We start from the raw sequence: 13,141 nt of genomic DNA, 5'->3' as shown, positions 1-13,141 counted from the left end.
GAGGGCCTTTTTGGTCATTGCCCTCTTCTCCACCATGTGAAACTTTTGGCAGGATACTTAGTATTTTTAGTGACTAGGACAATGGAAATGGTGGAGCACTTTTCCCCTAATCGTCTATGTGGGGTTATGACACCCCTCCCCCTCCTCCCCGGCTCAATTGTCTCTTTCATTACAAAATATACAAATTGAGGGGGAAGGGGACCCGTCGAGAGCAATGGCGATGGCCATTGGTACAGCACATGTGTGCGGCATCGGGCGACAGCGGAGGAGTCGGACTAGGGACGACGATGGGAGAGGGCGAGGTGGCGAGGCACCGGTGTGAGGATTTGCTGCGTAGGGGTGGAGGAAAGTCACGTAGCACTGGCGAGACCCGTCGGGGCTTGAGAGTGGTGGTTGCGGGTAAAACTCAGCATTCAGAGGCTAAGACACCGTCATGACCCAACGGGGAGAGAAAGAGCATGTGGATGAGAGGTGTAGTTACGGAGGTGCAATGGGCAGACTTCAGGCCTGGTGCGACGATGGGAGAGGATAACGACAAAAGCTGGTTGGTGGTGAGGGATGCGTCGTCGATGGGAAGTTTGAAGACTACGAAAAGAAGAATAACGGAGGGTTTTAGGGAACGGTGTTGCGAAGGAGTGTTTTTTTTTTTCTTCTCCAGAGGGAAGAGCTGGTGGTATGAAAAGAATATCGGCGAAGGAGGTAACGATGAAGTGGGAGAGTTTACGAATGCTTCCGAGGTAAGTCCATTTTCCTGTCTTATATTTGGTCCACCATTTGATACTAGGCTCATAACTCTTCTTAAAGAACCTAGGACTTCTACTTGGCCCTCTGCTTCTTATCTTATATCAAAATTTATTTTTCACCATTGTTTGTCTTCTTCTTGTTGTTAATTTCTTTCATCTATCTATTTTGTATTTATTTCACAGTCGTATCAGGAGGTTCTGAAACATATAGGATGGAAGGCAACAATGGAAGAGGAAATGAATGCTTTATATGAAAATCAAACATGGACCTTGGTTCTACTTCTTTCTGGAAATAAACCCGTGGACTATAAATGGGTTTTTACTATTAAGCACAATCCAGATGGTTTCGTAGCCCGTCTAATAGCAAAGGGATACACTTAGTGCAATGGAGTCAATTATGAGGAAACTTTCTCCCCATTAGCCAATTTAAATTTTGTACGAATCATATTATCACTTGCTGCAAATTCTTCTTGGCCAATATATCAACTCAATGTGATTTTTTAAAATGGTGATATTAAGGAGGAGATCTATATGCATAACCACCTGGTTTTGTGGTTGAGGGGGAATCGGTACACAGATTGAGAAAAATTTTATATGGTTTAAAATAGTCTCCTCGGGCTTGGTTTTACAAATCTAGCCAAACAATGTTGCATTTTGGATTCAACAAGTGCTCAATAGATCATTTCGTATTTATAAAAAATACCTTAAAGAGAAGTGTATTATTGGCAATTTATGTGCATGATATTGTCTTGATTGGCGGTGTTGCAGATAGTATAAGAAAAGTCAAAAGGAATTCAAAACAAAAAACCTTGGACTTCTATAATATTTTTTGGGTATTGAGGTAGTATAATCATGAGATTTGCCTTATCTCAGAGAAAATATGTTATTGATCTAATAGAAGACACAAAGATGATGGGATGTGGACCGATAGATACTCCGATGGATACTAACACAAAGTTGTGTACAAGTTCTAGTGAAGTTGTTGATGTGGGTACATTTCAGAGACTTGTAGAAAAACTTATTTACCATACAATGACCAAACCAGATATATCATATGTCATAAGTGTGGTTAGTTAGAGTATACACAAACCACAACTTATTCATTAGCAAGCTCTAGAGAGGATCCTCTGATATTTAAAAGGAGCTCTAGGCAATGGATTTCTATATAAACGTCACGGTCACTCAACATCGAAGGTTTTGTGGATGCAAGTTAGGTTAGATCATCGGATGTTAGGAAGTCCGTTTTTGGGTATTGCACTTTAGTAGGAGAAAACTTGGTGACATTGAGGAGTAAAAATTAGAATGTGGTTGCAAGGTCTGATATTGAAGTAAAATACAGAGCTATGACCCATGCAGTTAGTTAGCTTCTATAAATCCAATCCCTCTTTACTAAATTAGGATTCTTATGGAACTACATTGTGACAACCAGGCAGCCACCCACATTGCTTTAAATTCAGTCTTCCATGAGAGAACAAAACATATTGAGGTAAACTGTCATTGCATACGAGAAAAGTTGCAAACTGGCATTATATCACTCAGTCATATTTCGACTTAAGGACAGGCGACAGACATACTTACAAAAATGGTCACATCCAAGTTACAGACTACAATATGCGCCAAACTAGGTATTTATGATGTTTTATCTTCCCCAGTTTGAGGGAGAGTGTTGAAATAAGTAACTCGAGTATAGTGGTAATGATGTAAAATATTTTTATTTTTTGTCACTTTCTTCCTTCTTAGGGTAAAGGGTATTAAAGTAATTTATAAGATGTTCAATATTATAAATACATGTCGAGGGGGAGTATTAGGACGTCACTTAACCTAATCCTCCTTCCCTTTACCTAATGTCTCTCTCCTTCTGCTTCCATTCGTTCGTCTCTCATTCTCTCTCTCTCTCTCTCAACCTTCTTATCTCTTAATTTGGTTTGTTTACTATAAATAACATGAGATCATAAATCTAACATTGAGGGAGGAAGGAGAGTTGCGGACTAGAATGTCCGTCTAAAAGAAACTAGTGCAAACTGTTTTAGAGAGCCCGAAAAAAATTTCTCTGCCCCTTTCTATTTCTTTTATAATCCATCATTTGAAGATGGAAAACATTATAATTAATAGAGAAACTACATTTTTCCACTCTTTTTCTTTTCTTTCCATAATTGCTAGATAACAGAAAATCACTTTCTCTTCCTTTTTTTTTTTTGTGGTATCCCTATAGACCCTTCTAAGGGAAGTAAGAAGACATGCTGGCCAAGCGACATAAAGCGATTGAGAGGAGCATCACCGATGTGGAATATATAGCCGCTAAGGGGGGTTATTAGTAATTTCATTACTTTTTTTTTACTTTTTTGCAATTTTTTTTTAGAAATTCTAACTGTTTTTGTGGAGTTTCAATTTAATATATTAAGAATATCAATTTAGTTATTTCAAAATTGGAATGAAACTCCAAACACAAAAACGAAATAGGGGAAAGAAATAAAAAAATATTACCATTTATTTTAAATTAAATTAAAGTTTCTTTGGCAATTCCAAGTAATAAATTATTAAATTAGAAATTTTAGTTTATTTTAAAAATAAATTTCAAAATTTAAATTATTCAAGTTAATAATAATCTAATAATTGCATTAGTCATATTTAAATTTTCTTTATTCAGAAATACCAAATATAGCAGAAAGACCGTAGACGGCTTTTAAATTTAGGATAAGAGGCTACTCGGAAATCAGCTAAAACTGAGGGCTGCGTAGGCAGTTTTACTCATTTACAAATACAAATTGCGAGTTGCCAAGGGCAGGGAACTCGGAAGATAATAATACTAAAGGGATCCAAGATCCGATTATTTTTCCATTCCGGATTCTGGAGGTAGGAGAGCAGCACTTTGTCTGCTCCAGAACGTCCGGACTTCACTCTTTAGGTAAGTTGCAATTCGAAGTCTGAATTCATTGTTTAACTATATTGTTCTTTTCCTCGTTCAATTCGTTATTTGTTCTCGTCATCCCACAAATGGAAAAATTCAGAACTTATTGTGTGCCTTGTGAGTGAAAGACTGCGAATACCTAGGTTTTGCTTCTCGGCTGTGATTTTGAAATTGCCACAGACTTTAGAAACTGCGTTATAGTCTTGGCGGAAAATTTTGTGTTTATTTTCTCTGAACCGGATAAAAATTCAAAGGCTGTCGTAATTCACTGTTCTGATTATGATAAAAATCTCAGCCTCTTTTTATGGAGTTTCAGTTTGGACTAGGTGATGGTTGTGTTTAAAAGCGAAATATGATAAAAGTGCAGAGACACCAATTCTTTAAACATATTATCTGGTAGGGAAAGCAGCCTCCTGTGGTCAAACTCGACACGAAAGAAAAAAGTAGTGTAATTGAATTAATAGACCGGTAACGAGCTACTGGTAATGAAGAAATCCTAGATTCTTATCTTTTAAAATGTAAAGCAATTGATTTTTTAGTTGTATAACAATCTTAGATTACGAGATTCCACTTCATTCCACCTTTCTTCTTCTCAAAGTTAATAAGTCCGAGAAGCTTTATGTTTGCAAAGTAGAAAATGGAAAATCTGAGATGTTTTGTCAATCTAGTGGAACTCCAACAAGGAACAAAACTTCCCTGCTAGATTCAGAGGTACTCAGCATCAGGTTTTGGAACAAATAAAGCACACAAACCCTAAATCCTTCAATGACTATGTGAAATGTCATGTGCCAATATTCTTCTTCGTCTTCTTAACTCTTCTTCTTCTTTGTGTTTTTAGACTTGGGACAGACAGTTAATTTTTAACTGCCAGAGTAATAAATTTAGTCATGTGAAACTTCAGCAAAGCTGCCAAAGATAGGTTATTTCCAATTACTTATTTATGAGTATTTCTGACATCTGAATGCTCCTTTATTATTGCTTTTAGTAATTTTTGCTTCTACTAATTGTTTCCCTAAAACATCTGCAGCATTTTTCTGTAGAGAATTATTTTTTCATTAGAAATCTATCAGACTATCCTTTTTTTTTTTTTTTTTTGGTGATTCCCTGTGCGGTGTTGTCTTTAGAAGGTAATTGGTTGTGAGCTCTAAACTTGCTGATCTCCTTATTACCATATCTGGACAGGTTTCTCAGTTCAAGATTGGTTGTAAAAGATTGAACAAATTTTCTTTTGATATAAAGATGGGGACTGTGGATTTCATTGACCTTGACACAGTCGAAGCTTTGGATATGGTTGAAAAAAGTGATTCACCGTTTAGTTCCAACTCTGAGCCGGTTGAAATTAATGGTCAACCTAATACTTCAGAGGACATCTCCATCATTGAGAACTTGGGGCAACCTCAGGGTCGTGGTGGAACTGAAAATGGCCCTAACTTTCAGAGAATTGAACAGGACAAAGATGTGGTTCAGGAAAAGTCAGTTCTTCGAGAGAATCTTGACGTGGTAGAATCAGTTGAAATCATTGAGAAGATTGATGCAATAAAAGCTGTACAAAATAGTTCTTTGACAACTCTGGACAATGACAATGTTAGAAGCCAGCTTGTTGAAACCTGTATCCTAATTTTGGCATTGAAAGTGCATACTGGTTTGAGCTGAATTTTGTTTTGGGGGTAATATTCCAGATATTGGCATGCTGTATACTAGGATGATGGTATTTTATTACAATCAGTTTTCTAACTCATAAAATCAGTCTTCACTTGACTGCTCCTTTTAAGAATATTTGCAGCTGTTGTTTCCCTAATTTCTCGTTCTAGATATATCAGGTAGAAAGAGAGCTCGAACGACTAGATTTGACCTGCAACCATCTGTTTGTGTCATTTATAGCTCCTTATCAAAGTGAGCAGAAAACTTTCCATCTCTAAAAATATTCATGACATATTTGGAACTGCCTTCCTGCTGCATCACACATAACTAGCAAAATATACTGTACCAAATTTTTATTTTGATATTCCACTCATTTAAGTGTAACTCTTAGGTAGATAGCTAATTTTGTTTTGTTTTTTTCCAGAAATAGTAAAAAGAAGCTTGAGGAACTAATGCAGCGGTGGTCTCAGTGGCATGCTCTTTATGGTTCCATGTCCACTGTAATTTTTACTCTTCATAAAGATCCAATGCTTATCAGATGTAGAAAAGTTTTCAACTTCTCTGAAAACACGTTCTTTATTATTTTTTTGGGAGAAGCCTTTCTATAAATTTTTTCTCCTGGATGTGCTCCAAATGGTATGAAATACATATGATTTAAGTTGTTTTTAGCCAAGACAGTTTTGGCTCTATATGTTTGATCAAGTTCTCATTTAAAAAAAAGAAATGTTTGATCTAGTTCTAGTAGATTCTACTGTTCAAATGAAAAAAGGCAAAACCGTATATGAGTCTGAATAAGACATTTGATTTAGTTTTTTTTTTCCCAAGCTCAGTGTGTTTTCTGCCAAGTAAAAGGATGTGGGTTTTTTGGTTCTTGCTTTTTTAGTAGAAGTTTTTGTACAATAATTACATAAACACTTGGAAACAGGAAAAAAATGGCACTCTTAAAGTTAATATACTTTGGCTTTCTAATTGTAAACTTTTACTTAGAAACTGGTATAGAAGACATATTGACATTCTGACTTCTATCATCTAATAATCTGAAGACAAGATTACATTTTATAAATAGAATAGACTTCTACTTGAACTTTAATTCTTGGACCGTACAATTTTTCTCTGTCTGACAGTTATTTTTAGAAGACGAGCATTGGCAGTCTCTTCAATTGGATAAAATGCATTTTCCTCTTATAGCTTTATTATGTAAAAAACAGTGACATTAATTGCAATATCATTTGTTAATTTGTTATGTGTATGCAGGGATCTTCAAGTGAAGCCTTGGATTCTGGGGAAGAGACATACTTTCCTGCAATTCATGTTGGTTTGGAGAAGTCTAATACAGTGGTGTGTTTTTTCCTGATGTTCTATATTTTTTTTATCACCTTCATCTAAGCTGTCAAATGATGGCCTTGTCTCATTTATTATTGTATCTTCTACTACTGCTTTACATGTCTGAGCATTTCCAACTGCTTTTTGAGGTTCTGATTTTCTTTAAAGTGTTGCTGCTGCTGTTAATTTTGTTTGGAATTGGATTCATATTCCTATGTCAGCCAATTGTATGCTGATACTTTAGATAAAGAGCGGTTTTCTTTTCAATCACCCTTTGTTCGGTGCCCACCTCTTTAGCTTGTATTCCTTTTGCCATTGGGCTTTAATATCAATCGCCATTTCTCAAAAAAAATAAAATGTTGTAGCTGTCCTGCTTTTGTTATTTATGTGTGAGATTAAATAAAAAATTGTGATTTAGTATTTATAACATTTCTACAGATATATTAAGTCTATGGAGAGATAATATATCTTTCAATTCATTGGTCACTGAGGAGTGTTGCATTTGTGAAGCTGTAGCTGATAATAAGCAGAGTGTCCATTGGTGATGTCTCTTTTTTTTTCTCCTGAACCTTTGTTGTCTGTATTTGGTCTTTGTTCATTGCCTGATAGCAACATCATGTTATTTGGTTATGTTCCAGTTATGACTTTTATACAAGGCAAGGTTAGGTATGACTTTTCTACATTTATTTGCTTACCATAACAATAGAATTCCTTAACATGGGTTCCCAGTCTCTATTGCAGTGGTGCATGTATTTTACATGCTGATGTTGGTGGAACATACTGGGTCATACTCTATTCAGATAATTGTTTCACCAGATGTTTCCAGGCATCCATCGGTCTTCAGGGGCTGTAATGAACAGTTTTGTTGTGCTTGTCTGGTAGAATTGGTCACAGGGTTGTTAAGTTGATGGTTCAAGCAGTTGAGGACTTTCAGTCTGTGGCTCAAATCCACTACTGTATTGCCATATGCCTATTCTTGCTAAATCCACTGATGTATTGCCATATGCCTGTTCTTGCTATGAACTTTGATACCTTTTGTTTCAGCATGCCATTAGAATAAAAAAATTCTATGACGAATTATTTGGGGAAATGCGTACTTCTTATGTATAATTTCTAAATAGTCCTGCAGACCTTAAATTTGGTGCATTGCTCTGTTGAACCATCCTGTGGTTACTTAAGGTACGAGTGTGAAACACTTTGGTTCAAGAATTAATGCACTTTGAACCTGCTATAAAGAATTTTTCTTGATCCCCTAGCCTGAATTCAAATTAATAGAGTTGGAACCTGTTAAATGTAATGGAAGGGTATTTTAGTCATTTCAAAATATCCCGATTATATCTAGAAGAGTGTCATTAGTTTAAGGAAGTTTAGAAATGTCTATGGTCCAATTTCATAATATATAGACTTGCACATATGGAGATATAAGGTGTAAATGTTAGGAGTAGAGGAGTTTTTTCCTCTATAACTCACTTAAGCTAATAAAATGGATGAGGGGGGCTCGTGCCTCGCCCTAATCAAGAACTGCCGACTTCTCCAAAAGCTGCCTCTTCTTCTCTCTCCCTACCCTATTTCTCTAGAAATATTTCACAGAACCTTAAAAGGATACAGTATTTTCTTGCTCCATTGGTCTATCTGACCTGTAAAAGTTCGAAAAAACCATGACATACCTCCTTGGAATCATCATTAACCAAGAGTTGTTAGCTGATGTAAAGGTCTCACTTAAGGATCAGATTGGAATCAAGGCTTTTGGAGAATGTGAAGTATACTGATGTCAAAGTGGAACAAAAACACACCATAAAGACCAAAGTTTGCACTTCAACCTAAAAAGAATTGCTGCTATTCTGTCATTGGATTTGTTAATCTGATTTAAGCTAAAAAAGAATTGAGATTGGAGAGGAAAATAACTTGATTTAAAATTCGTAACAGTAAGTGTGGATTAGGTTCAATATTAGGATATTAAACCCAACAAGCTCTTGATCCCTTCAAAATGTCATCTTTGCCCATCACTTAAGCACCCCTCTAAAATTACGTAGATGCCTCTTTTAACTTAATAACTAATGCAAAAACAAATGCACCTATCAGCAAAGAATTAAAAAACATAAATAAAGACATAAATAAGCTTCCCATTAAAGACAATATGCGCTTCTTAGCCTATGAAGATATAAGATCTAAATATCTCATGTTTGAAAAGTCGCCTTCTTAGCAAAATGACAAGATCTTGTAGGCTTTACTTTTTAAAAGCTCATCTTTTCAGGTTCTTCAAGTTCTTAAAACTATTCATGTTTCACATATTTTCCTTTTAACATTTCATACCCCACCTCATGCTCCTTAATTAATTTGGGATTGCATCTTATAGAATGTCTTCAACAGTTGTACTACACAACCTTAATAATTCTGTGGTCCACTGTTTTTGCACAGAATTTTGAGTCTTGATCTTGAAGATAATCTTGCCATGGTCTATCTTATTTCTGTTTCCTGGTGTTATCTGATGCCTCGTGTTTGCTTTTATATCTTGCTCTATTCTAGAATGACATATTTTCTTTCACATGTAGTCATTCTGGGTTGATAAACAAGCGAGACCAGATGAAAGCACAGAAATTGCTCCTCTGGATAGTGCCTCTGTCCCTCAATATGATCGTGGACATGCATTGGGTTTGACTTCAGGTGATGGTTCTACTCAACTTGACAGGTACATGCTATCTACTTTCTTACATGGTCTCAAACGTAATGGTTTTCCTTATTTCTTATATTGCTATTATACTATTGAGTTATAAAATCTGGTTGATAGTTTTAATGCTTGCATTCTTTCTCTAACTATGGCATACCTTATGTACAGTAAGGGGATTGAAGTGGTTGAATCCTCTCGTTGTTTCAATTGTGGTTCTTACACTCACTCATTAAAGGAATGTCCAAAACCTCGTGATAATGTTACTGTCAATAATGCCCGTAAACAACATAATTTGAAGCGAAACCCGACACTTGGTCCTCGTTGCCCAACAAGATACTATCAAAATTCACCTGGTGGTAAATTTGATGGTCTGAAGCCTGGGGTCCTTGGTGCTGAAACAAGGCAGTGTTTAGGAATTGGGGTAAGCATATTTGCATATTTGGTACTATTTAATTTTCTTGTTAATGTCTTTCTATTACTCTCTATTTATATATGTGATTTTTATTAAATAAGCTGATTAGAACTATTGTGTTGTATTACGAAGTTGGACTTCTCATTTGCTGATCATTCCTTTTCTTTGGGTCGTGGCACACATGTTTTGAATACCCAATCCAGATTATGAATCACCAAACCTAAACATACCTGTTGATTTCTAGGGCCAACACAAAAACACAAGAGATCTCTAACAAAGGAGAGAAGAGAGGAACTCTAACTCTTGTGAGAGAGGAGAGAAGAGGAAAAAAAAGAGAGGTGTAAGGACGAATTTGAACCAAGAGAAAGAGGCTTGAATATTCTTCCCATGCCTTGAGGCTATATTTATATTTGCGTGAAGGTGTTTACGATGACTACAATGCCCTTAGGGTTACATGCTTAAAAAAGAAAAAGATATAAGAGGACTACACCAGCTTGCATATTACAATTTTATGTCATCTCTATAAAAGTTCTCCTTATTTACTAGCCATGCGTCGTTACACTTGTGGGTGTCTTTTAACAATACCTACTTTTCTATTGTTCCAATAGAGTCTGTTGGAAGTTAGAGATGATTGAAGAAAATTAAGTGGAACTGACCTATTGAATTGCAACTCTGGCAGCTATTCTGATACTAAAAACTATTCAATAATAAAACAAAATTGTGGAAATTTCGCACAATATGAATTATCTGCTGATGGATGGTGCATGTGAACTGGTTGTTTAATGTTGTTTTCTTTGGAAAGCTAATTGGTTGTTAAATTTGTTGTCTAATTTTCCCAACCAGTAGATCTAGGAAGAAATGGTCCATCCAATAATGGAACTGATCCTATTAGTGTAGTTATTTTTCACTAAAAATAACCGAAAATGCCCATCATCATTAGTTATTGTCATTGCTGTAAAGACACAGATGATCTTCGCAGCACATGCCAAGAAGTGCCAACAGCATTGTTTACATGTTGGGTAGGAAAGGGTTTTCCCGGTGGCACCTCACTCTAGGAACCTAAATCCTACTCTGATCTTGCCTTGGCACCATTCATTGTGGGGTCTTGCTTTGTTTTTTTTTTTCCATCTTGTACTTTTTCTTCATTTACTATTTCCTCCTCCGGGAGTTCTTTTAAGGGAATCCACCTTCTCATTATTATAAACAGAAAAATAAGGTAATTTTGCTTCTTTCTGGATCTATTTGAGGGATGGGTTGTTGGAGTCCAAATTGAGAAGCATCACTTGGTACATTATAGATCTTTGATGGTTTCCATCTGACTTTGGAAGTTTTGATGATGGGCCCTGTAAAAGTCCCAAGCCTTGGCTAAGAACAATTAGCAACTCGCATGGTACTATGTTTGCAAAGAACAATTAGCAACTTGCATGGTACTATGTATGTTTATTCTGATAAGTTATGAAGTCGTGATATGTAACAAAGGTTTTACACGAGCTTTTAGTCTCTCAAGCAAACCAGCTCATTTACCCAAGCTTGGACCTGAATCTTAACATTTCCGTTGGAGTAATAATGCAATTGATGTTTTACAGTAACCTTTTATTGCACTATTGTAATACTCTTTCTAATGTGGTCATGCAGGAACTTGATCCACCCCCTTGGGTGAATCGAATGCGTCAAATTGGTTACCCGCCTGGATATCTAGGTTAGTTGATGAACGTTGTTAGTTACTCATTGTCCTTAATATTTTAATTTGAAATAGTACTCTGATTAAAGATTATTGCTTGTGACCTCGTGATTGTCATCTTACTTTAGCCACAAAAAGCTTTCTTATAAACATGTTTATTTTTGCTTGTTAGATTCAGAGGTCGAGGATGAGCCCTCCGGAATTACCATATATGGTGATGATGAACCTAAAAATGATTGTGAAGATGGGGAAATTCTAGAAACAGCTGAGCCGGTATGCCAGGCGAAGAAAATGACTGTTGCTTTTCCAGGTGTGAACGCACCAATCCCCAAGAATGCAAACGAACGGCTGTGGGCACCTTACCCTTCTACTTCGGATTCCTATAGATCTCGACCATATCCAAGGTCAAATCATTCAACAGAAGTGAGTAGAAGCCCATACTCTGAACAGAGATGGTCCAGAGATTGCAGAGATGAGGGTCCACCTGGAGTGGATCGATCTGAGTTTGGTTATGGGCCAAGGTATGGGGCCTATGATTCTGTTGGCTCAAGCGATTTCAAGAATTCAAGAAGTAATCCAATATTAAGAGATCCAGCTTTAGGGAGGAGTGGATCTGATAGAGGTTGGAGGAGTCCTTCGGCCCTAGAAAGTCCAACTGGTCAGGGTAATTCCTTTTATTCTTCACCATACTCATCCTCAAACTTCGCCAAGTATCCACCTCAGGATTTTGATAGGTGGACTACTGAGAGTAAGCATAACTCAAGCTCTGACTCATCATCATCTAGAAGAGACAGGCATGAGCATCGTCATCATTACAGGAGGTGAATGGAGTTTAAAGCTAGCAAGATCTTGCTGGTGTTGTTAACTGGGTTGTCACTCTGTGCCAATTTAACCTTTGTTAGCTATTGGTCAGCTTGATGGCCTTGTATGTAAATGAGGTTCTCACGGGTTTTACCCAGTGACTTTAGGAGCATTCAAGGTCAGTCTGTTTTTTCCTAGTGTTCTGATATTCAGAGTAAGCAGGGGAGGCTGCCTTGCTGTGTATAGTAACTGTTGTGCTCTGACATAACTAGTGGCTCTAGCGAATCCCTTTACTTTCATTCTGTCTCTATTCTCTTTAGAAGCTTTATGGTTCACTGTCAACTACATTTTCTACAAATGCAGTTAGGCTTTTCCGGACTATTCCTCGATGAGAATCAAAGATTGTTGTCAAATGCGATTTCAACGTCTGATTGACAATGTTGTTTAGTTTTTGAGGCCGTGGTGACTATTGGAGCTAACTTTTGTGGTAGTCGTGTGTTATTATAGTTTGGTTACCGAACGACATGGTTTGGTGGTTACCTATTCTTATTTTATGCCCAAGGTAATTTCATGTTCGGGTGCCAGACTGTGGAAGGTTGTGCTTATTTCCATGAGCCCAGTTGCAATTTATTTCCATTTAAGCGTTAAAGTAATCTGTACAATCTGTTGAAGTTGGGCCTTGCCTGCTGTTAAAAACCCCTCTCCGGTCATCAAGGCTCTTTCATCGGCGGACATCAGACATGCCGAAGCTCACTGCTCCCTTGTTGAAGAAGAAGGAAAGGTCACTCGTTCAAAAGGAAAAAGGAAAAACGGAAAGCAGAGAAAGTAGGGTGATATCCATCACATTCGTAAATTGATATCAGTGGAGAAGGTTGGGTACGGTTGTTGTATTTCGATCTGTCCTTAACAGATTCCAATGCAGTCAGCAACTCAGTCAAGCTACCCTTTCCACCAGGGTCCCACT

The 13,141-nt window shown here is 36.9% G+C and overlaps 1 protein-coding gene across 2 annotated transcripts; it reads left to right on the top strand.

The window, feature by feature from the left end:
• Window positions 1-197: 197 nt before the first annotated feature.
• Window positions 198-12,590, top strand: LOC137942165 (uncharacterized). Of its 2 annotated transcripts, none has more exons than XM_068787857.1 (9): window positions 198-737; window positions 4,834-5,260; window positions 5,463-5,544; window positions 5,717-5,792; window positions 6,547-6,630; window positions 9,168-9,304; window positions 9,452-9,704; window positions 11,331-11,394; window positions 11,549-12,590. In XM_068787857.1, exons 1-9 carry the CDS (start codon window positions 459-461, stop codon window positions 12,199-12,201), a joined length of 2,055 nt encoding a protein of 684 aa, XP_068643958.1. In that variant the 5' UTR covers window positions 198-458; the 3' UTR covers window positions 12,202-12,590. The 2 variants fall into 2 exon arrangements, with proteins under 2 accessions (XP_068643958.1, XP_068643959.1); XM_068787858.1 differs by lacking the exon at window positions 198-737 and adding an exon at window positions 3,497-3,648.
• The last annotated feature ends 551 nt before the right edge of the window (window positions 12,591-13,141 follow it).

The sequence above is a fragment of the Aristolochia californica genome, unplaced genomic scaffold, assembly GCF_029961685.1.
Source record: "Aristolochia californica isolate CCGP_79_NKW_82.1479 unplaced genomic scaffold, dmAriCali1.0.hap1 SCAF_9, whole genome shotgun sequence".
Lineage (NCBI taxonomy): Eukaryota > Viridiplantae > Streptophyta > Magnoliopsida > Piperales > Aristolochiaceae > Aristolochia > Aristolochia californica.
This window is presented reverse-complemented; position numbering and strand designations above follow the sequence as displayed.

What these genes read in the sequence shown, in the direction of transcription:
- LOC137942165 (XM_068787857.1), top strand. Translation starts at nt 459, where the DNA reads ATGTGGATGAGAGGTGTAGTTACGGAGGTGCAATGGGCAGACTTCAGG. An exon ending in TGGAGAAGTCTAATACAGTG is followed by an intron (nt 6,631 to 9,167) that starts GTGTGTTTTTTC and finishes TTTCACATGTAG; the next exon opens with TCATTCTGGGTTGATAAACA. An exon ending in GGTTCTACTCAACTTGACAG is followed by an intron (nt 9,305 to 9,451) that starts GTACATGCTATC and finishes CCTTATGTACAG; the next exon opens with TAAGGGGATTGAAGTGGTTG.